This window comes from Salminus brasiliensis, chromosome 1 (genome assembly GCF_030463535.1).
Source record: "Salminus brasiliensis chromosome 1, fSalBra1.hap2, whole genome shotgun sequence".
In the NCBI taxonomy this organism is placed as follows: Eukaryota; Metazoa; Chordata; class Actinopteri; order Characiformes; family Bryconidae; genus Salminus; species Salminus brasiliensis.
The window spans coordinates 48236886-48259526 of NC_132878.1; the positions used below are offsets into that span (position 1 = coordinate 48236886).

General features: G+C 41.3%; 2 protein-coding genes across 5 annotated transcripts in view; one reads left to right on the plus strand and one right to left on the minus strand.

Moving 5' to 3' along the window:
• ncoa1 (nuclear receptor coactivator 1) overlaps positions 1-15967 on the minus strand; it is a 55909-nt gene extending 39942 nt beyond the window's left edge. For 2 of the 4 annotated variants that reach the window (XM_072680608.1, XM_072680580.1), the window contains exons 1-2: positions 15414-15967; positions 2297-2485 (exon numbers count right to left, since the gene is read on the minus strand). The gene's annotated coding sequence lies outside the window, so the exon portion shown is untranslated. Of the gene's footprint in view, positions 1-2296; positions 2486-7229; positions 7380-8522; positions 8559-15413 lie in introns of those variants that run through there. The other 2 variants (XM_072680599.1, XM_072680590.1) reach the window with 2 other exon arrangements.
• A 3949-nt stretch (positions 15968-19916) lies between these two features.
• On the plus strand, positions 19917-22419 carry rpl7l1 (ribosomal protein L7-like 1). Its single transcript, XM_072695969.1, has 6 exons — positions 19917-19968; positions 20766-20874; positions 20956-21119; positions 21250-21387; positions 21517-21626; positions 21896-22419. The coding sequence occupies exons 1-6, from the start codon at positions 19955-19957 to the stop codon at positions 22102-22104; spliced, it is 744 nt and encodes a 247-aa protein (XP_072552070.1). The 5' UTR covers positions 19917-19954; the 3' UTR covers positions 22105-22419.
• The last annotated feature ends 222 nt before the right edge of the window (positions 22420-22641 follow it).

Here is a 22641-nt window from a genome sequence, read left to right on the forward strand (position 1 = left end):
ATTCTGTCCACGTGTAAATCATCATAATTTGGGCTCCCAATGACGACACAGTCATCTGTGGCTGGCACAAAAAGATCAACGATATTGCTTTCAAATCAGTCAGTCAAAAAAAAAAAAAACAATCTAAACTTCATCAAACTATGCCACAACTCGCTCAAATGGATAGCATATGGAGGATTTGTAACTTGATCCTAAGGTGATTAATCTTTTTAATCATAGCTGCAATTTCAAATGAGTGCACTTTTTTATACTGCAAATTGGATTATACCCAATATTATTTAATGGTGTCTTCAGTTTTAAGTGGAAAATCTTAAATGTAATAACACTGAATGAAGTGGCAGTCTGGAACAGCATGTTCAAGCTTCAAGCCAAAAAAAGGGAAGGTGTGGGTCATTTTAGGGGAAAAAAATAAGCATCAGTTTAATAGTTTATTACTATAGTGGGAACAACAACAACAAAAACATACTCTGAGCAGTTTCAGTATGATTCTTGGAGTCCAGGGAAACATCAAGTCCAGCAACAACATTAAACAGCACTGCATCTTGAAGCATATGCTATTATGCAAACTCATATACCATGAGCAACAAATGAACCTTTGAGAAGAATAAAGAGAGAAGGTGCAGCAGAAGGGATTTAGAAGCCGATGGACACAAGGATGGAATGAGTTTATAGCAGGTGGCAGAGCTGCTTCACACTGTTTCATTAGCACATCAGCCCTAGGAGGAAACCCAGACCCACGGGTGGAACCATCATATGGGCAAAACTAATTGGCTTTCTTTCAAATTGGATTGAGAGCCCATTAGAGCTTTGATTAATTCATGATGGCAACCCACCTCAAGGAGAGGGAGGGGGACTGCCAGTTCAGGTGGTTTCCTAGCGACTCGTACTTCCTCTGATGTATTAAGCAGCAATCCAAGTATCTAGACAATCACTTGAGAAGTTGAGTATATAAATACAGGAGGCATAACAGCAAGGAAAATGACAAACTAGACATTTTGAGAGTTTTCACCATTGAAAGTTTGCTCTAGTACAATCAACACACGTACGGAATTCAATCATCTGTCCATTATTCTATTAGAATAGAATTGAAGAATCAAATCCGTGTGGAATTTAAGAACCGAATCAAAGCACTTCACTTTCCCTCATCACAGCTTTATAATTCAGCTACAAACAAAGCTGAATCTAATGACTGTCTATGAAAGACACAAGGTTTCTACTCAATCACTATCCGTTAATCATTAATGAAATCAAATTGATTTAAGACCAGAAAAATCATAATTATCCCCACAGTTACCACCTTACACCTGTCAGCCTTACAGCACATATTCTTCCCTACAAGTGCACATCTATGGATAACAGAACACGCAGAACAGCAGGCATGGCGGTCAAGTTATTTAGCACATTCTCAAGTCTATGTATTCTCCAAGATATGGTGCCAGATTTTGGTGAGGAAAAGGGTTTATCCACAATATTCATTTCAAAATACAACAGGACCAATCACTTGCCCTTGGTGCCCTGGCCATACCTCAGCCCAAACCCAAACATCTCTAGATTAGCTCGCTTAGAGGAGCTTGAATTGACTATACTTGGAAACTTGATTCAGCTTATAATTGGGGGCAACTAGTGACCTACGGCATGCCTGATTTGCTAGTTGCAGTAACTTTTGCTTTTTAGCAAATTTATTCTTCACTGGATTATTGTTATTCTTCATTGGATGGACTTTGCACACACACCATCATTTAGACATACAGGTTTGCAAGTTTAATATAAATAAATAAAAAATAAATACTTGTAATTACTAAATACCACAATATAGCAACAAAAAGGAGATGGCATCTAAAAGTATATGTATTAATATTATTATTTTCCACTTTTCTCAGTTTACAGGTTAGACAAATAAAAACATATGTAACACAGTTCTTCTACCTTCATGATGGTGTGTACGCTTTGTGTGTTGTGTGCACTGAAACCAAAATCAAATGGTAAGGGGCCATACCACTTGTAATACATTTCTAGTAATATGCATGACCTCTGTTCATGCAGCCTACTGGTAATTGGATTAGTTGTGACATCCGAAGCAATAGCAGTAGCATAATTTATACATCCCATACTAGACCGGCAAATTAGCCATATACATTAGAGACACCAGTCGCAGAACATAGGGGCCGATTTCTATGAAACTGGGAAGACACCAATGCAGAGGAAGTGGTCTCCTTCCACAAGATCTTTTCAAATCATTATATGGGAAAACATTCTGAACCAAGACCTGTGGTGCAGACTGCGGATATCAACTTACTTGATCTACGGCTCCAAGAGGGTGCACATGGAGGGGAGCACTGTGGTTGTGGTCCACTGCGCTGGGCTTGTGTGATGGTGACGGGAGAGCTGAGACGTGTAACAGAGGGGGCTATGGCGCCATGCCCTCTCTGTCATGCAGCACCATCCCACTGGGGGAGGCAGAAAACAACTGGACACTGTACACAACCTGTAAATGAAACAAAGGCAGAGCTCAGACGGTGACATTCAAGGAAATGGCAAGTGATAGGAGTGCGGCTGAACAATATATCTTTTGTTAATCAGTTCTAAAATGTTGGCCTTTCCAATACTGATAACGCAATATGCAAATGACTGTGCCGGGAACATCTTAACCAATCACAGTTCCTAAGGATGAAGCAGGGTGTTAGCAGCTTTGTGCTATTGGGCTGTTTCTCAGGAACTAAGAAGTTGGTTACGATTAAAGCACATGGAGCAAAATATCTGCAAACATCCAAACAAAACTTGCGTCAACCTGTCTTCTAAGAAAAGAAAACTACACCTAAAACTAAACCAAACAGAGGGAATACAAGTTATTTAAGTTGTATATGAAGTGCATAGCAATTGCGTTAATGTAACAAAACTCACCACACAGGTTTGTAGTTTATATAGAAACAACATATTCTGAACAGTTTATTATATCCCAGAGTCAAATACAGTCACACTCTGCAAAATGCTCAAACGTAAGACTGAAAAGTATCCATTAGTAACCATTATTAAAATGTAACCACTCATCTATTCAGTGTTAAATCCACCATGCACTGGAAATATTCACTTTAGGTCAGATTTAAAAGAAATAATAAACTACTAAACACACCTACCACATAGGTAAGATCTATGTTGCTTCTGTGTACAACTGTACCCATCAAGTAAACAACAAGAAGGACTGATATTTCCTGCTGAACATGCTGAGTTGCAACCACATCAAATATTCAGATCTTGTTTTTTTTGTTTTGTTTTATGTACAAGACAGGATAGAGATCTGTCTTTGGACTAAGTCACAGGTTAATCAAGGAAGCCAGGCATGAAAGCTACCTTATCAACCAGTGCCCATGAAGCATTTTATTTCCTTCAAAAATTCCTTCCGAAAACTGAAAAATGTCCTATCTGGAAACACTTCTTACACACTAACACATATGTAGAAGTATCAGGATGTGATGGTTCTAGCCAAACGGCTGCACCTTAGTTAGAGAACACACATTTTTTTAACACATCAGTGACACCTTATTTCCAAACCACTATTCACTGCGTGTTTGTTTGCAGCTTACACAGCTTTTAAGCTTGAGTCTTAAGCACAAAATCAAACATGCCAAGATGATTTATTGGTCAACACCAAACATATAAGCACATGAAGAAAAAAGAAAAGAAAAGAAAAAAAGGATATAAAATGTTAACTCCCACATTTTTTTTTTTAAGTAACCACAAAAAATAACAATGAAATTGCAACCTTCATTACACAGGGGTGTAACAGTACAACATATCGCAAAGTTTAAGACAAGGTTCATCATTAAACAAGTGTGGGGCATCACACAACTTCACATTCATCACATTTAGCAGACCACAGCTGAGTACTCCTTTTCCTTAAACACCAAGTGTAACGGTGTGGCTATTCATCCCAAACTGTCACGGTCCAGTGCAATGTAGCCTTATGGAGAACACAAGGTAGCCCATGTGAGAAGATTTGATGAACAAAATGCAGAACCAAATTTTGAGAGTACAGGTTCTACCTGGAAACCTAAACCTGGGCAAGCTGTCACCACGTAATCAACATGCCATGCTAATCTTAAACTGACTGGCGTCTGACTATGGTAATTGCAAAGGATACACGAGGAGCTAAAAGACCCACCTGCTTCTTTTAAATCAGCAAAGGTGTTTTGCTCTGGGATGACTGGTCCTAAATTTTGAAGGTGTAAACGCAGCCTAAGTGGAACAAATAGAAAAAATCCTCCCAGTTCACACTTTTTTGTATTCTTTTTTATTTTGTACTTCTACGTTTTTTTTTTTTTTTCTACTTTTGTACTATAACTTGAGATGCTTTACAGCTTTGTAGCCAACTGTGACCAATTGTCTTTCTTTTTTTTAATATAAATTACCTATGTGACTGCATGTTTACATCTATAAGCTGTACTATATCTGAGGGGAGGATATACACAACACTAGGGGCTGGCTTCTCAGACAGGGATTAAGCCTAGATTTAGACCTAAAGTTTACTTTCAATGGAGAATCATCATTCTGAATGCTTAATACCTGTCTGGAAAATAAGTCTTTGGTGGAAGAAACTGTAACTTGCACGAATGCCAGTTTTATTTGGTTGCTTTCCTCCAGTTATTGTAAACCATGACTTCTGTGTAGTGGTACAATGCTATTTATATGTCAGGATAATAAATGAATCATGAAAGGCCACAATGAGGGTAGAGCATCACTACTCTGGAAACATGATAATCACCTCCTCTTTACCTCAAAGGGAACATTCTGTATACGAGCTTGTGGCTGGTGCCTTAGCTCAGGGTTACCATATTAGCTCATAGCTAGTGCATTAGCCCATGGCTAGTATGTCATGTCCATTTCTGTACAAAATGCGCACATACACGGGCACGCACACCCCACTTGTTGGTCAGTGAAACAAGAAAAAATAAATTAGCGGTTGTTAATTTGATGATTTCTTTGAACAAAAGCTTGTTGTTTGAGAATGAAACAGAATATACACTGCAACACATACAACACAGTTACACCCTTATTCACATGGGTTCATTTCTTGATGAACAATGACATACAGTATAGCCCTACAGAAAATACAGCAGGCTCTGTAACAGAGAATAGCATGAGAGATGTCTACTAAACCAGTTCTTCTAATGGTCCAACACACTCCCCCATTAACTACTGGTATTTTGAGGCACCGCTGCTCATACAGATTAAAAGAAGCGAGACCACACCCTTCCAGGATTACCTGAGTAAACACCCTAGATATCACTAAACATTAAACATTAGAACTTGAACTCCTGTCATGACTCAACCATGACAATAATTACAGCAACACAAAACCCAACAGGCTCGCAGCTCTGCAAGAACAGCCACAAGTAGCTCAATGATATGAAGACACTGCTGGTGTGAACAGAGCCAAAATGAGTGATGCGCATTAACCGAGAATTACCCCACTTAATTTTAACATTAAGCTTATATTGAACGCCGCATTCTTAAAATTCTTAAACAATCCACAAAAGCATTCAAAGACATCTGAGGAAGGAAAGTGATGGAAATGGAGAACAGCTCTGATTATTTCACTGAGAGGGCTGCTTTGTTTGTTTTTCCTAGTGGCAATCTGGTGTAACCAAGTACGGTCAGTGTAACAGAACAAAGGTCCTAAACAAAGAGTTTAGCCCAAGTATAAAAATCTCTTTCTGTATGGTCGCTCTGGAGCAGATTCCAACGGAACGGTCAAGCATGAACAAAGCAGGGTCTGAATGCGCGCTTTAAGATATGGAAAGGTATCGTTTACGTCGGACTGTCTGCTGGCTATTCCTAATTCATTACGAAGTGAAACAAAACTGGATAAAAACAAACAGAATAGGTACACACACGCACATGGCATATAAAGGTTTGGGTACTCCTGGTCAAAATATCTGTTACTCTTAACCTCCCAGCTGTATGGGGAGCCCAGAAGCAAGAAATGTCAATTCTTACATAATGCTGCTTTAATTGAATCCATTCTTTCCTCTACCAGTTTAATGTTCCCTTTACCGCTGGCTGCAACACAACCCTTTTTTGAAAAGGTGTTCTTTTCAAGAAATTCAGCAAACACCCATACATACCATTGCTCCATTTGGCCAAAAAGGAGGGGCTTGCATGCAGCTGAGCAGCCACAAAAACCCATGCCACAACGCCCCTGGTGCATAGTTTGTGCTGACGTTAATGCCAGAGGAGTTTTGGAACTTCTGCCGTAATGGAGTTGGTGTGTGGAGTTGGTGGTTGATGTGGCGCAACAGATAACACCACTACCTGCCACTGAGTTACAACACTATGTGGGAGACCAGGGTTCGATTCCCGGTCTGAGTGACTATGCTGCGCTACACCAATAAGAGTCCTTGGGCCAGACTCCTAACACTACACTGGCCCTCCTCTGTGATATGGATAACCTTGTATGTCGCTCTGGATAAGAGCGTCTGCTAAATACCATAAATGTAAATGGAGTCAGCAGACCATTGGTGACTGCACCATGCTCTTCGTCACTCTGTGACTTTACGTGGTCTGCCACTTGGTGGCTGAGTTGCTGTGGTTTCTAAACTCCTCCATTTGTCAATAATACCACTTACAGTTGAGGTGGAATACCTAGGAGGGAGGAAAATGTCACTTGCATCTTATTACAGTACCATGCCATACCAGTAACATTTCTTTACTGATGTGTGTGAAGGCAAACTGCATGACTAGTTGCTTGATTTTATACACCAGTGGCAACAAGACAGAATGAAACACCTGAATTCAATGATTAAGAGGTGCATTCCAATACTTTTGTCCATTTACAATATGTTCAAAGGCAAATACATACATTTTTGAATATGTAGAATGGAGGGGTGTTCAATGTATGTAGCTTATCATTATAGAGCAAAGAAACCACTTACAAATGCAGTAAAATGAATAAAAAGCAGATTTGGCATCATAACCCAGTTATTCTGCAGATTAATAGATATATTTTCAAATATAATCAACACACACACACACACTCCTTACCACACAAGCACACACCACCCACTCCATAGTTCACACAGCAGCACCCTCCACACCACACTACACACTTTGCACAAACCATGATATTGATCAGTTACATACACAAACACCCTAGAAGCTGTATTTAAGACATATTCAAGACAATCACAACAGACTGACAATAATCAAAAGATCCATTACGTTCTTCTTCATACCTTAATCCACACGGAGCCAAAGTTACACTACCTTCTCTTTCACATTTGGAATCTGCTTGGTAAGAACATCAGAACGTTGACGAGTTTACTGAAATCACCGAAGGTAACAGCAGAGTGGGAGGTGTACTTGAAGAAACTGATGTTTCACTCTTGCTGAGCCCGCTACAACATCCTGTACTTCTGAACTCTGGCGCGACACTTTCACTCCCGCCTCTACAAATGTGTAAATACGCATCCTGAGGCGAATGGAGCAGGCAGCAGATGCTACATTCGTGATGTCTGTAGCCTCTCCTCCATGCTACCACAAAAAGGAGGTTGTGGACAGCAAGCCAAAGTCCTGAAGGTCCACAACGGCGTGTAAACTGGCTCCATGCTTCTCACCGGCTCCGGCAATGGTCCGCTAGCAATTAACTGCGTCCCTGGGTCTACTGGTCAGTCCTCTCTTGAGAGGAACGTCCAGCGGCTGAGTTTTCTGTTTCCTCTCTCTCTCTCTGTCTTTGATTTGCTAGTTCTCTCTCACTTGCGCTCTCTACCCCCACACATTCTCACAGTCTGCTGCACAAGCTTTTTTTTCCCAGAGAGATGAGAATGTAGGTCAGCTTCTCTGACGACTAGGGAGGCACAGCTGAGCGCCCTTCTCCAGGCTGCAGCAGTGAGCCTTTCACACCAACACCGATAGGAAATGAGCTACAGTGCAGCTGAATGGCACTGTGTCGGTGTTGGCGGATCAGTCCCCGCGATCAGACCTTGCTACATATGTATGCCTATGAGCCTTTGGCTTTGAAACAAACATGCAAATTTAAGCTACAAAAAAGAAACCTATTTAGGTCAGACTACGAAAAAAAAGAAGAAAAAAAAAAAAAAAAAAAAAAAAAAGGCACTCAACTTTAGCAGAACTAAAGAGAAGAACTAAGGTAGAGTGAAGGCAAAGTTCTGTTTAAAGCAGAGCTGAGCAAACTTCAAGAAAAACAGCAGGAAATGGGGATGGGAAGAAGAGAATGCTGTACTCTTCCAAAGCAGTCAGGCCTAATGATAGATTTAATATAAATATACGTAGAACAGCAGCTGCCTCCATTTGTCCATTCCAGCCCTGGAATTTGTCTGTATATGCATTACTATACGTTGGTGAGCCCACACATTCACAGATGTTTGGCCTCTCTGTATTAGATAGTCATGATATAAGACACATGCTTAAACTCCAACAATTATTCAAGCGTTCAAAAAAAAGCCAGTCACATTGTTGCGATGTTTTCTTTGTGGTGGCTGTTTTGCTTTACAACGCCTTGCATGTACCTCTCAGCGGCGCAGTCATCTAAGTGTTGGCTTTATCATCGGATCATGCCACAGAAGAACTGGCCTCACTCTCTCTGGGTGAGTAAGATAGCCCGCCCTCTCCCCTTCCATCACTCAGCAACAGCATTGGTGGCTTGACAGCTGACAAATTGTTCAGTGTCCTCCACCTAGTTTGAGATTCAAAAAGAAGCAGCCGCATCGAACAAGTTTCTGGAGAACAGAAGAGTAATAATTTAACCCTGTGGAATTTCCCTCATACAAAATATACTACTATATCTACAAATACCAGGAAATACACCAACAATTATCCTGCATGGAAGTTCTAGTTTCAAAATCAGTGTTCTCAAAACTGCACAGCATATCAGGGCAACATTTAGGGTGATACACATAATCCTTTCTTTTCTGTTTTTGTACAACAATTGTACTTAAAAACCTACAGCACAACATTCAATAATGAGTAGTATAACAGTGCCATACAATAATAGTTGGCACTGTATGACATTTCAAACATTACCAGTGGCATCTGAACATTTTACAAACCTGTATCTCCAGCTCATTAGGCAGAATGTGAAATTTCACTGGTTTTAATGAGCAACAGAAACAGAAGAAATTTTAACTTATTTTTTGCATAGCTGAGATGACAAAAAGAAGAATATGAAGCATCCATTTGGAATGACAAACGTATCATTTCTTTTCTATAAAAAGGAACATCAGAATAATGTTGAAAAAGAACAGCTCATTCAGAATCGAAGCACTGAACACCGCAAAACACTTTTCTTCTAGCAAGTCCTTGGATGCTTTAACATGGTGTTTTTTTTTAATTACTTTCTTGCTTTATATTGTCCACACAGTCTGCAGCTTTCCACAGCAAACAGACTTAAAAGATGTCTCTCCGCCATTCTGCTGCTTCGCTCAATAGATAAACAAGTTCTAGCGACAGCATCGATACTTCCACACTTTCACTACCCCAGATGAATCTTTGTGATTTTTAATCTCCAACATATGCTTTGCCTTCCGCACATTTCGATTTTCCACTTCCAGTTTCACCTGGCTGAACTCAGAGTCTCTTCTGTGCCTTATCTTATACAACAGTAATAATAATAATAATAATAATAATAATAATAGTAACAATGCCATTAGGCAAACAGATTTAAAATACTAAAAACAAAAACAATTTTCTGGATAGTTTAACACCAATTTATATCCCAAATTGTTCCTGAATTAGTTTCCATTACCAAGCACTTGTCGACTAGGCAGAAGCCTAGAAGCCCTGCTAACTGCCTGTTTATGAGTCTTGTCACTCTCACAATAAGTAGAGCAGTAATGGATGGACCCCACTAAACTGCCAGAGCTAAGATTTAAGAGACACATACTTTGTTGTCCCTCATGCGCATTCCTGAGCTGTCCTGAAGGTGTATTGCACGTAATGAATGCAAACTGTCACCTAGGGAGCTGAGAGTATATGGAATTCAAGGCACTGTTGATCATGACAATACGTGGTTTAGGCAAGATCACAGAGGTTGTAGTATATAACTACAACAACAATTCAAGGGTGTAACAATTTACAGCACTACATACAGTAAAATCCAGACTTAAACCGTGTATAAATTTAACTGCATCACTGATCTGCCCCTCAATGTACATGTTCACTTTGCTTTGCCGCATCTTATTCAATTCAGTGGAAAGCATTGCCTCATGTGCATTGTGCATGATGGGTTGTGTTGCGGCAAGAGCAGATTTCAGTTTTGCGCAAATGAGTACAGCTGCTGTATTGTGTCTAGCCAATCAGGCAAGAGTAGGTTGGTATGTCATACATGCATATTTTAAATAGAGATGAAAGGACTGACTGACTGTATATCAGTATCATCTGATATACTGATCCAGCCCAAATATGCAATCGGCTGATATTTCTCCAACTTAGCCAATCCTGAGAGCTGGTAAAATCACATGGTCCATGTAGCTCTGTGCTGTAGGTTGCTGTATCTCTGTGCAAGGCCGTTCATCATACAACTGCTAGATGGCAAGACAGACCTCAAAGCTGCAGAAACCTATGCAATCCAGTGCTGAAATTCACTCCGTGTGCGGGTACAAAGTTGTCAGTCTTTACCATATACTCACAAACTCATATTTTTGTATATGTGTAAAACTAATTCTTGAGAGTAGAGACTTTTAACACCGCTGACCGGATAGCCCTCCTGAGAGTACATGACTCACTCCAGTTAGTAGCAGAACACAGCAGAGATAGCAAAAACCACTAACGTCACCCTGCGCTCCACAGAGAATTACAGAAGCCTTGCGTGATCATGCATTATCAAGTTTGCCTGGGTTATGGCTCCAAAAACACTAATCGGTCCTTCCCTACATTGAGGTACAGAGAGGTAGTATCTGGATTTCCAGAATTAGGTAAGAATAAGATTGATAACATTTGAACTCCTAAAAATCCTTATAATAATATGCCCAGTTCTAGGCAATGACTCCCTGTCCCTTTGTTTCATTTCCAAACAGAAACGTCACAGACGCACTCATTTGCGGCAAGCAGAGAGATCCGGGACAGCGAAATGCATGGAAAGAGTGTTTGTATAGTGAGAGGGTCTCATTTATCATCTACTGCAGAATCCACTGTCAAAGACCAAAGCTACACACCTACACATGGGTGCAGCCTATCAGAGTGACGTGGGCAGAGAGGGAGTTGGGCTTATTTCATCTACGCAGCCACACTCAAATGACAGTGATTTCTGATTGGGCTCCAAAGACTGGGCTTGCGCTCACTGGGGTATATTTTAGAGGAAAGTGCATCAGATGTAGAGAACCTTTATTTACCAATATGACAACATGCACAATTTTCTGTTTTTCCTTCATTTAGCAAAGCCAATTAAGCTCATTCACCAAATTCCAGGTTCCTCTAACTCCTCAGACAGGTGTGCTACAGTAGGGGAAAAACTAATGTCCCCACTATTGACTTTGGGAACCACTGGTTTAAGTGCAGCAACATTCTTGTAACATTCAGCAGTCAGCTAATGCTATCCTAAGATCACAGACATCCAGACCATTAGCATTAAAAATGTAAAACACATTCGACCCACTGTTCAAAAAATCCACAGTACCGATTCAGCAACAAAAGAAACGATCAAGAAACAAAAATCACCCCCAGAGGACATCAGCGACAAGACATATCAGTTCCAGTGTAATGAATTTAAATTAAATTCTATTAGATTACTGGACAAACTGACACAAGTTAAAAGACATGCACTTGCCTCGTTTTCTGGCATGTCCAAAAAATAAATAAATAAATCTTCCAGACATCTTAAACTTTATGATCAGATTATACGTTTGGCATTTAGCAATTCTTTGGAATAACCAAAGGGGTTTTATAGCTTGTGCGTGTTCTCATTTTTACCCTTGTGAAACATAAACTGCAGGAATGCCCAATAAAAGATCCCAAAGCCTGAAAGTAGTGGAGCTTTTCCACCAGGCAGCACAAAAGGGTGGAGTACGGGTACTAATTTAAATACGAAATTACCCGTACCCTGGAGAGTACGGCTAGTACCCAAGAAAGGAGAAGGTGTGCTCTATGCTGGACGTTAGATTTCATAGCCATAAGCACAGGACATCCTTGTTCATGATGATTGTTCATCATTTAGGTCATACTGCTTTAGCTGAGGACATGCCAAAACAGAGTTTTAATGTCGTATAAGAAGCATCACTTTCTCTACCGTTTGCGACATGGCTAACTGCATCTAACTGCCTCTAATAGAGGCTTTTATTTCATTGTATCTGATTCTCAGCCAAAGGGAAAGATGCGGTGCGTCGGACCGAGAACTGAAATACACTTTCTGTTCAAAACGAACCAAAATCAAATATATTCTGTTATATATTGTTTAATCCTCGCTGGCAAATCAGGAACCCTCTCTACTCTTTGACACTCTGACCTACTCGCACGACGCATGGAAACAGGTCCCACATTAAACAGTTCCCCTTTCTTCAGCAAATTTTGTTTTTAGGAGACGTTGAGAATTTAACTGGAAAATATATTTAGTTAAACTTGACACCAGTATATACAGTAAACATGCAGGAGAGTGTGTGTATATACAGAGGCATGCAAAAGTTTGAGTACTCCTGGTCAGAATATGTTACTGTGAAAAGCCAAGTGAGTAACAAAAAAGGAAAGATTGGGGACCCTGCATGTATGGCAAGGGTCACAGCTTGTAAAGGCTTTTGCAGCAGCTAAGAGTCTGCTGATCAGCTTCAGCTCACCCTTCCTTCAGAAACACACCCAGTTCTGTAAGATTCTTGGTCTGTCATGCAAGCTCTGCTCTTCTGAGGTCTACTCAAAGATTTCTGTAGATGTTTGGGTTAGGGGACTATGAAGGCCATTGCAATTCTTTTCCATTTTGTGCCTCTTGAGATAACCCTTTGTGGATTTTAAGGTGTGTTTAGGGTCATATTTCAGCTGAGGTCATCCTTTTTTCAGCTTTAGCTGAACAGACTGGGATTTTTGCCTCCAGAATTTGCTGGAATTTAATTGAACCCATTCTTCCCTCTACAGTGAAAAGTTTTCCTGCAACTGGATTTAACACTCCAAAGCTAAATCGATCCACCCCGTGGTTAAAAGTTGGACAGGTGTTTTATTTTTTTTCCCCATGAAATTCGGCAACTGCACCTTTTTTCTCCAAAAAAATCTTGCTCACTGCGACAAAATTCTATTTTAACGTCAACAGGACTTGTTTTCAAAATTCATCAGGTTTGTTCATATGTTACTTTAAAAACATCCAATGATTCTGCTATACCTTCAAAACGTGCACCACCAGAAGTGAGAATTCACTTCTGTGACTTTGGTGTAAGTTATGAGAGCACAAAATGCTTCATTTTCCTTCATTTTTAGTCTAAACTTGTACAAAACACATATACACAATTTTCTTTTAAAATATTAAAAGGATTCACATGCAACGTTATGCCTTTTGGAGATCAGTTCATTATCTACTTCTGTCTCTACTGTAACACATTTTGACCTAGGATGACTGAACTTTTGCATGCCACTGTGTGTGTACACACACACACACACACACACACACACACACACACATTTCATGCAAGAGTGTCAATAACTAAGAAAAAAGGTTTTGCCTTTTTTTTATTAGACCATTAGGGAAAAGATTACTGACAACATTGGATATTATGTTGATATGATTTGTAACTAGTACATCTTTATTAACATATATTTTTTATTTCTATTCAATATTCAAGTGCTAAATTGTGTTACAGGTTTATAACAAAAGTGCTACATTGGCTGACATTTGCGAATATCACTCTACGAAATAAGGTCTGAAATAAATGAAGGTGTTCGAGAAGCTGAAGTTAGGCCAAAAGTCTGTCACTGCTTTACAACAACACTCTCTGAAGACATAGCTTTGATTAGATGTCACATTTACCGTGGCAATGTAGTTTTATATGAAAGAGACACCTGACCGTTCTAGTCAGGAAGGCATGCTTGGTAACTGTAAACACAACACATATATTCGACTGTAGGCACCTGAGCAATGGAGGAAATAGAGAGGCAGCAAAAAAATTGTATTCCATAAACAGACTGACTTGCAGAGAAATAACTGCAAGTTTGAAATCACTCTCCCTTTAAACACAGACTTCCTCAAGCCTAGTACACTGCATTTCCAGGTCTATAAAGCAATCCATAGCAAGAACAACAGCAGCAGCAACAATCTGTACAAGTACAAAAGGCAGGACATGGCTCTAAACATCTTGCACAGCATGCAAGCGCATATTTTCATCTACTAGCCATCCTGGATCCCCAAACCCCTCTACACCTCTCTACGTGCTCAACAAACACACGACCCTGACACATAACCACTTAGCACGCGTCCAGCTTTAATCTAAGCATGCATCAGCACTGCTAACCAATGCTTTTTACTGGGTATGACCTTGGGCAAGCAGCCAGTCAAATTTGTCAGCAGTCCATTACAGGCGCTCTGCCTGCACCCTACTTGAACTGGTCTTAATACTACGGCGTTAGTAGCGCCACATGTCAAACGGCACCTCATAACAGAGCCCCTCGTATTTTCCCCTCATCCTTCTAGAGAGTTCGCCTCGAGGCCAGGTTCAGGTGAACGCGCCCCGTGCAATAAAGTTACTACAGCGGGCTCTGGAAACACGGTTGTTCAGGAGCACAACATTAAAAGGCGGCGAGGTCCGACCAGTCCGAAAACCTGACCAAAACACGTGAAAAACTAGAGCCAGGTGGACATTTTTCCTCGTCAGTAAAAACATCCCTCGTGTTTTCTCTAACTTGCAGTGTGTGGAGGCAGTCACGCTCGAGCAGGGGGAGAGTGAAAATCCGGCCACATTGCAAGGGTTAACACACCGTCTCCTCTCCTCGACTTACAGGGGTTTCAGATGTCATTAAAGGGAGGCTATCCTGTGTGGTATCCGACTCTCTTTCCAGGTCACTCAGTCAAAACAGCGAGGTGACATACTGGCTTAACTGGAACTGCTGGTTATTAACCATGTTGGCTCCGTGTACCGACACTAATGATGTCAGCCAGTCTGCAAACTGACAACAGCCCAGTTCCCTGTCCAGTGTGTGACCACACACGCAACAAAATTAAGCATTTCACGTCGTTATGTAACTCCGAGGCACAACGACGTTACTCAGCTTGTTGTAATCAAACTTGATCTCCACTCCGACCGTCTCTGATCTAGCTGTAGCCACTTTAGCTAGCTACAGCTGCAGCGGAGCTAGCGGTCGTGTGGCGGAGCAATACTGCTGCGTGTGCGCGTTTGTGGAGTACGCTGGCCGGATCGGTTTGCAAACGCACCTCGCCACATACCACAGACAAAAGCACACAGTTAGCCAGCTATCTGTCCCCGCAGCTGCCCTACCTGCTCAGTTTGCTCTCCTTCGCAGCCGACGATTCCCGAACTTCCCAGGCGCTGAATGGTCGCGCGCTCGCTCCTATTAGCCTGAAAGTGCTGCCAGATGGAGCGATTAGTTATGCATTCAGTCAGATGCAAATGTTTTGACAAGAGCAGAGAGCCCACGAGTTGTGCTCGAAAGTGTTTGGGAAAGCGCGGCCGAGCCGACAGAACTGCCCCGCTGCCACGAAAAGCGTGAAGTTCGTCCTGCTGCCAGAGTTGTGTTTAGCCCCGCTAGCTCGGCTAGCGAGCAAGGTTGTTGCTGTTAAATCTTCCAGTTGAGCGCTGGCTAACGAGGTTAGCTGGCTAATTCCGAAAGCTATTTTAAATCCACGACGCTGTTTTGTTTTCAGTTCGCGCTGCAGACGTCCTTCGCCGAAACCCCCCGAAACCCGACATTTATCTGACGCTGGCCTCTTCCTTCGTCCGCTGACGGAATTCTGCTGGAGCTGTCATCCAAAGCGACTCGTTATTTGTGTCTTTAATTCTCGCGTTGGTCTCTCCCCACCGCCATTTTCAACCTCAAGCTACACAAACAAACAGGGAGACTGTTCACGTCACGCAGAAGCTGCACCGACCGCGCGATCTGTAGATCCGCTGCGCTCTCACTCGGGTGGGTGGATATGGTTTGTGAATCGGACACGCCGTGCAGGTCGGCGTCGTGTTTGCGCTGCTCGCTGAGGCTCCAGGCTGCGCCGTGCACGAGGCCCAGCTTAAGCGGGGTCGAAAGCGCGTTCCCGCGCGAGAGGGGCCGCCTGGGCATTAACGTGAAGGAAGTTAGCTAGCCCAAGCGCTAGCGAAATGGTGGGGGGGTGGGTCCAGGGCATAGGCTTGCTATACCTTACAGACCCTGTTCAAATTCTTGTGCCATTCTGCGTAAGATAAAGTCTTTCCCTCAGCGACGTGGGATTGGAGTAACAGAGACTGTGGTATTCGTCAGTGTGTAGTGCTGTAATCTCCTCAAACTTTCTGCCCACCAAAACACTCAGGTTCCCCCACTCCTGCACTGCCCACTGCCTCTCACACTATGAGCGTTTTCAGGGGTCCTGATGGGCGTTTCAGCTCAGAGAAATCCCGTTCATTCTCCCGTTCATGTAGCTACAGGACATGTGAGCTAGGCCTCGAGTCCATCAATAAAGTTATTTACACTGTGTAAAACACATGTATCTTCATTTTTGTCCGTTTTTAGTTTTCCTCATCATCTGAACCCTCTAAGTTGCTCTGTGCACTTTGTAGTTCATTCTGGATGAATGGGCCAATAGAAATGCTCTAAATGACTAAAATTCCCATTGACTTCCATTGGGAGTTAGGAAGTTGCCATTTTGGAGATACATGTTTTTCACTGGACAGCGACGATGAGGTACTGCATTCATGACCATCAAAATGGCTCATCGCTACATTTTATATGTACTTTTGCACAGATGAATGCTCTGATCAATCCATGGGTGGTGGTAAAGGGGTGTGCATCACACACAGCCCAGTCTCTCATGTTCTGCTAATGGCACTGAGTTACATTTCTGCTGCATAAACACATTATTGTCAACAGGTAGGCCGTCTAGTGCAGTGGTGGGGATCTCAGGGCTGGAGTTCAGCACAATTAGTTGATTTCTCTGCTATGACACAGACAACAGCTAAACCTGGTTATTAACTGCTAAGCTGAATCAGGTGTGTTTAAGCAGGGAAGTCAACATACTGCAGAAATCCAGCCCCCCTAAGACTGGAGTTCCCCACCTCTGATATAAAGGAAAATGTTCTGAAGCACAGCCTCAGATGATAGATGAGCTAATCTGTTGTGTATTTAAGAATAACTCAGATCTTTTAAACAGCTTTAAGAAGCTACCTGCTGCTATTTATTATCACAGCCAGGGTAATAACTATCACCCTGTTGGAGCCACATTTCAAATAACCGCAAATCAAATAATAAACTTGTTCAAATCTTTTTTATACACCTCCCCCCCATCTGCGACCTTATTGTCTGTGGTAGTGGTTCATGGTTTTGTAGGTGTGTGAGTGTTTTAATAAACTATGCAGTGTTTCTGTATTGAAATACTGCCATTAAACTCTTGTGAAGTTAATGAAATACTGTTTTCATCAAGTGTAAATCAAATCCTTAGTGTATTGAAGGTAATCATTTAGTCATTTGGCAGCTTTAAGTGCCTCAGAGTAAACCAGTTTCTGCCAGTTTCCATTTCTCAAACTACAATTTATGAGGCATGAACAAACTGATCTTTGTCCTTTGGAACAGAGCCACAATTTGGGAGCCTTCTCTTTTCACACGTTTTTTTTTTTTGACTGATTACTCAACATTCTTCAGTCATTTAGACATTCAGAGCACACAGTCTCAAAACACTGTGACAACGCTCAACAGGTGTACACTCAACGAACACTTCATAAGGAACACAACATTAATACTGGTTAGGGCCTCCCCTGGCTTTCAAAAGAGCTTCAGTTCTGTATGGCACTGACTGCATAGGGTATTTGAGATATTCCTTTGAGATCCATGCTGACCAGATTTTTCAGGTGCACCTTCATGCTGAGAATTTTCCTATTTCTCCACAGCCCAGCAATGTTCACAAAGCATGGGTGGGATCATGTATCCATGACCAGGTGCCAAATCTTGATCCTACAATCAGTCTTCAGCTGTCCAGTCTTGGTCGAGCCTCAGCTTTCTGTTCTTGGTTGACAGAGGTGGAACCCGACATGGTCTTCTGGTGTTATAGTCTCAATGTCTGGTCATTCTCGACTGTCTGCACTCATTTGGTTAATACACCATTCTGAGAGACTGTTGTGCTACAACTCCCAGATCATCAGCAGTTCTATGAATACTCAAACCAGCCTGTGTTGGTCCACCAACGATCATGTCATGTTTAAAATCACTGAGATTATATTTGTCCTCATTCTGATGGTTGATGTGAACATTACCTGAGGCTGCTGCACAATTGTAGGTTAAACTGGCAATCTACTGTATAGTGCTCTATTACAAACGTGATTAAAGTGATTTACATGTGAGCGATCTTAGACTTGAGCAATGTCTGTCCTGTTGCTGTGAATTATCACACCTGACAAAGTCATGAGAAGACAAGGCCAGAAGCACATTCTACTTGGACCTGTTCAACTGCTCTCCGCACCATTAGAAACAGCACGCTGAGACAGCCTCATGCCTAGTCTCACCAAGCAAAGACAAAAGCTTCTACTATCTTCACGCTATTAAGGAGCATTTTGAGTATGACAGTAAGAAAGCGTCTGGACGAGGAAACATGTCCTGGGCGATCTACAACATTTTAAGAACACTGACAAACCAGCACACTGAATGTGATGTAGATCAATTTTTGAGGCCACATGGCACGGAGACATGATACCAGAGAGTGTGTTTGGTTTGCTGTATCTCTAAATAATCGTCCATTTAAAAGTTCTTCTCCAAGCAAATCTTCTTAAAGCAAGTCAAGGAACCCTTTGCTTGGAGTGTAGATTTGAATAACATTACTGCAGCTATTTCTTATCCAGTCGAGTGAGAAGTGCCTACCTGGAGTTTAGAGGCTGCAGATCTGCTTCAGGCTGTATTATTATTATTATTATTTTTTATCATAGCATTTTCAAGTCTCGAAATGATGATCCTTAAATGATGATTTTGTCTTTGATAGGCTTGCCTGTAATCCATAATGAAAGGTGTTTTGTAGACCGGCAGTTGTGTTAGGCTTACAAGGATTACAGGCGTTCATGGCGTGAGAAATGCAGGGTTGTATGCAGTACAGGTGATCAGTTTTGAATCTTTCTTCTTTTGCCAAGTTCCAATTTTGGAGATACAAGGTTTTTGCATGACAGCGGCTTTGTGTTTGCCAAAATCCTGTCTCACTTTACAGTCAGTAGGATTTATTAAACCAGTTGAAATTCACTGCTGGCACTGCAACCTAGACTGCACTACAGATCCCAGATGCCCTCCATTCCCACAGGGGCAGAACTGCAGGAGAGAGCGAGGGACGCCATCTTTGTGCGACACCTACCGGAGCGTAAATAATAGGAGTATAATTTGTCAGTCATTTTTGAAGGATAGAAATGATTGATTTCCATAATTGAAATAATGTAGCTAACTATCAATAACTTGGAATTACAAATTACTAAATGCTAAAAAAAAAAAGTAACACAACTGTTATAACGGTGTCGACGTTAAAACGGTCCTCTAACTATGTCTCTAAAACGCCTGCTATTTACACTATGATGTCTGCGAATTGAGTTGATGGACTATGTTCCAGAGGAACTGTCGAGCAGCGCCACGGCTCTGCCATTCAGGCGAGTGGCTGTAGTAGAACTTGCTGGACAGTTAACTGAGCTCCTGGTTGATTGGCTTAATGTGAAGTAATTGACAACACAAATCTGCAATTTGATTGGCTACAGTCGAAAATGACTGCCACCCAATCCGCTTGTTGATCCCGCCCCCTGAAGCTCCGACCTGCAGCCGAAGAAGCGAGGAAGAGCGACGTCATCTGCGTGCGACATCTGCCTAAGAAGCGATGGCGGAACCTGAGTACGTATCCAGTTTTGTTTATATAAATATCCGAATTAATCCACGCTGTTGATCTTTTCACCACTGAAATACTTTTAATCTGCCCATGAATGTGATATGAACGGTCGGTTGAGTTGTGTATTTTGCAGATATTAGAGTGTTAAATGAGTAAAACTTGGACTTCTGTCCACACATGGATTACTGTGTAGAGCTGTACGTTTGGCGCAGCCTCGGCTAGACAGGAAAACGTGGACTGGTTTTGTAGAAGTAAAGAAACAAAATAATAGTTTTGTCCAGAGACAGAATTTTGGTTTTATTTGATATAGGCCAGATAATACTGTAAAGGGTGTCAACGGAATGGGAATAACAGCACGGGGTAGGCGAACTATCCTGATGCTACATGGTTTTAGCCACAGCTTATACGCTACAGTAAAACGTGTTAATGAAAATAGTGTGACATGGGTTTTCCTCAAATACTGTAATCTGAATAAACTATATATGACTAATAACCTGTAGTGTATGTGCTACTTTTCATCTAGCCCAGTGAGCAGTGCATGCTGTTAGTTGGGCTGTTTGTGTGTAGTTTTTCGTGATGCGAATGTAACTAAACTTTTATTGTTTATATGAAATACACTTTTTATAGATTCAATTTGACCAGAACGCTTAATTTAGCCTTAATGTTACACCTTTTGATTTGGAAGGCTGTCTGTTTTTGTTGCATATATAAGATGATAAATATCACATTGGATGAATTCATTTAATTTCATGTGCTGTTACACTTGCAGTGTTTTAATTTTACATATGCCTCCATTTTTCAGGAAACAGAAGGTTATTAAGTTGGTTCCTGAGAACCTTCTTAAAAAGAGAAAAGCCTATCAAGCCATCAAAGCAACCCAAGCCAAGCTTGCCTTACTTCAAAAGAAAAAGGTAACTCCCAGCACCCCTTTGGATTACTGGTTCTATTAAATTAGACCTGAGATTTACACAGATCTATCTGTTTTCTAACAGGTACAGAGGGGAAAATCTCTGAAGTTTGTACGACTCGAAGAGTTTCAGAAGAACAGCAAGAAGAAGCATCGGGATAATGTCCGTATACAGAGAGCCATGCAGAGACCTCCCCCTCCACTGCCACCAGCCAAGAACACCTTGGTATTTGCTGTCCGTGTTCGAATGTAAGTTCTGTTTCTGTGCCATCCTGAAAACGTCTTAAATTTGCAGTCTGTCTGGCAGCTTAATCTTCCGAGTTTGTCATGTCTGTTTAAGTTTTTGTTTTTTTGTTTTTTTTTTTGGATCTCTACCAAGGATCAAAGGAGTCAGCCCCAAAGTTAAGAAGGTCATTCATATGTTGAGACTGCGGAAGATCTTCAGTGGTACCTTTGTGAAAGTCAGCAGGACATCCCTTAATATGCTAAAAATTGTTGAGCCTTATGTCGCCTGGGGGTAAGCTGTCCACTTTTGCTCTGTCTGTGAATGTATTCGACAGGTTAATGTTTACTTTGTTGAATATAGGAATCCTTGCAGACGAATGGGGTCTTACCTATATTTCCTTTTATTTGGATTCCTTGATAGGTTTCCCAACCTGAAATCAGTTCGAGAGCTCATCTTGAAAAGAGGCCAGCTAAAGATTAAAAAGAAAAAGGTTCCTCTTACAGACAACACAGTCATTGAGCAGCATCTGGGTATGTTTATTGCATTCTCTAACCTCATATCTTTTTGGCATCACTTATGCATAGTTATATGGTACACAGGAAACTTTACATTAGTCTCTGAATTGAACAGGAGTGTTGAGAGTTCTTTGCATTGTGTAAAGTTTAGTGGCGGTTATTGTTTGTGTTTTGAATTTACAAAAAGTGAAAAAATGGCTTATTTAGAATAGAATTATTTAGAATATTTTGAATTAATGTTTCCAACTAGTAATTTCAGCTGTATGTTTGGTTGGCCACTACAGGGAAGTATGGGATCATCTGTTTGGAGGACCTCATCCATGAGATCTACTCGACTGGAAAGAATTTCCGCACGGTGAACAGGTTCCTTTGGCCATTCCGCTTATCGGTACCGCGACATTCTGCCAGAGATAAAGTCGGCCTTTTAAAAGAGATTGGCGAGCCCGGACCTAGAGCCGACGACATTAATGGAGTCGTCAGGAAGTTCAATTGACCACTGAGTGTTGAGCTCGAAATGTACTGCTTACAGAGCCAGTTGCTGGCAAGACTAAACAAACTGTCACACCAAGAATGGATTCATCATAAAGAGTGTTCTCCTCAAGATGAAATGACTGGACCGGAGTTTGCCATGAACAGTCGAATGGTTGAAAACCTGCTTGTTAGGATTGAACTGTAGTTACCCTGGTGGCATGGGCCACACTGTTAATGTTTCATTCTGCTTTGTAACGAACGCTTCTTTTTCTGGATGAAATCAGGCAGGCTTATTTTTCCTATCTGTATCAATAAATGTAAAGTTGGGTTTTGTTTAGTTCTTGTTCACATTCTTCACTTTATTGTGCTTGGTAGTATCATCACGATTACATAACACCTCTCTGGTCTTTCACACTCAAAACAGTGTTATACCAAGCATGTTAACATTTATCTGTCAAATTTGTTGCAAAACATTTTGGGAAAAAATGAGCCAATTTAGTTTTTGTTTATTGTTGCACGGCAGGATCCACCAAAAATATCATGTATTACTGGTCTTCCT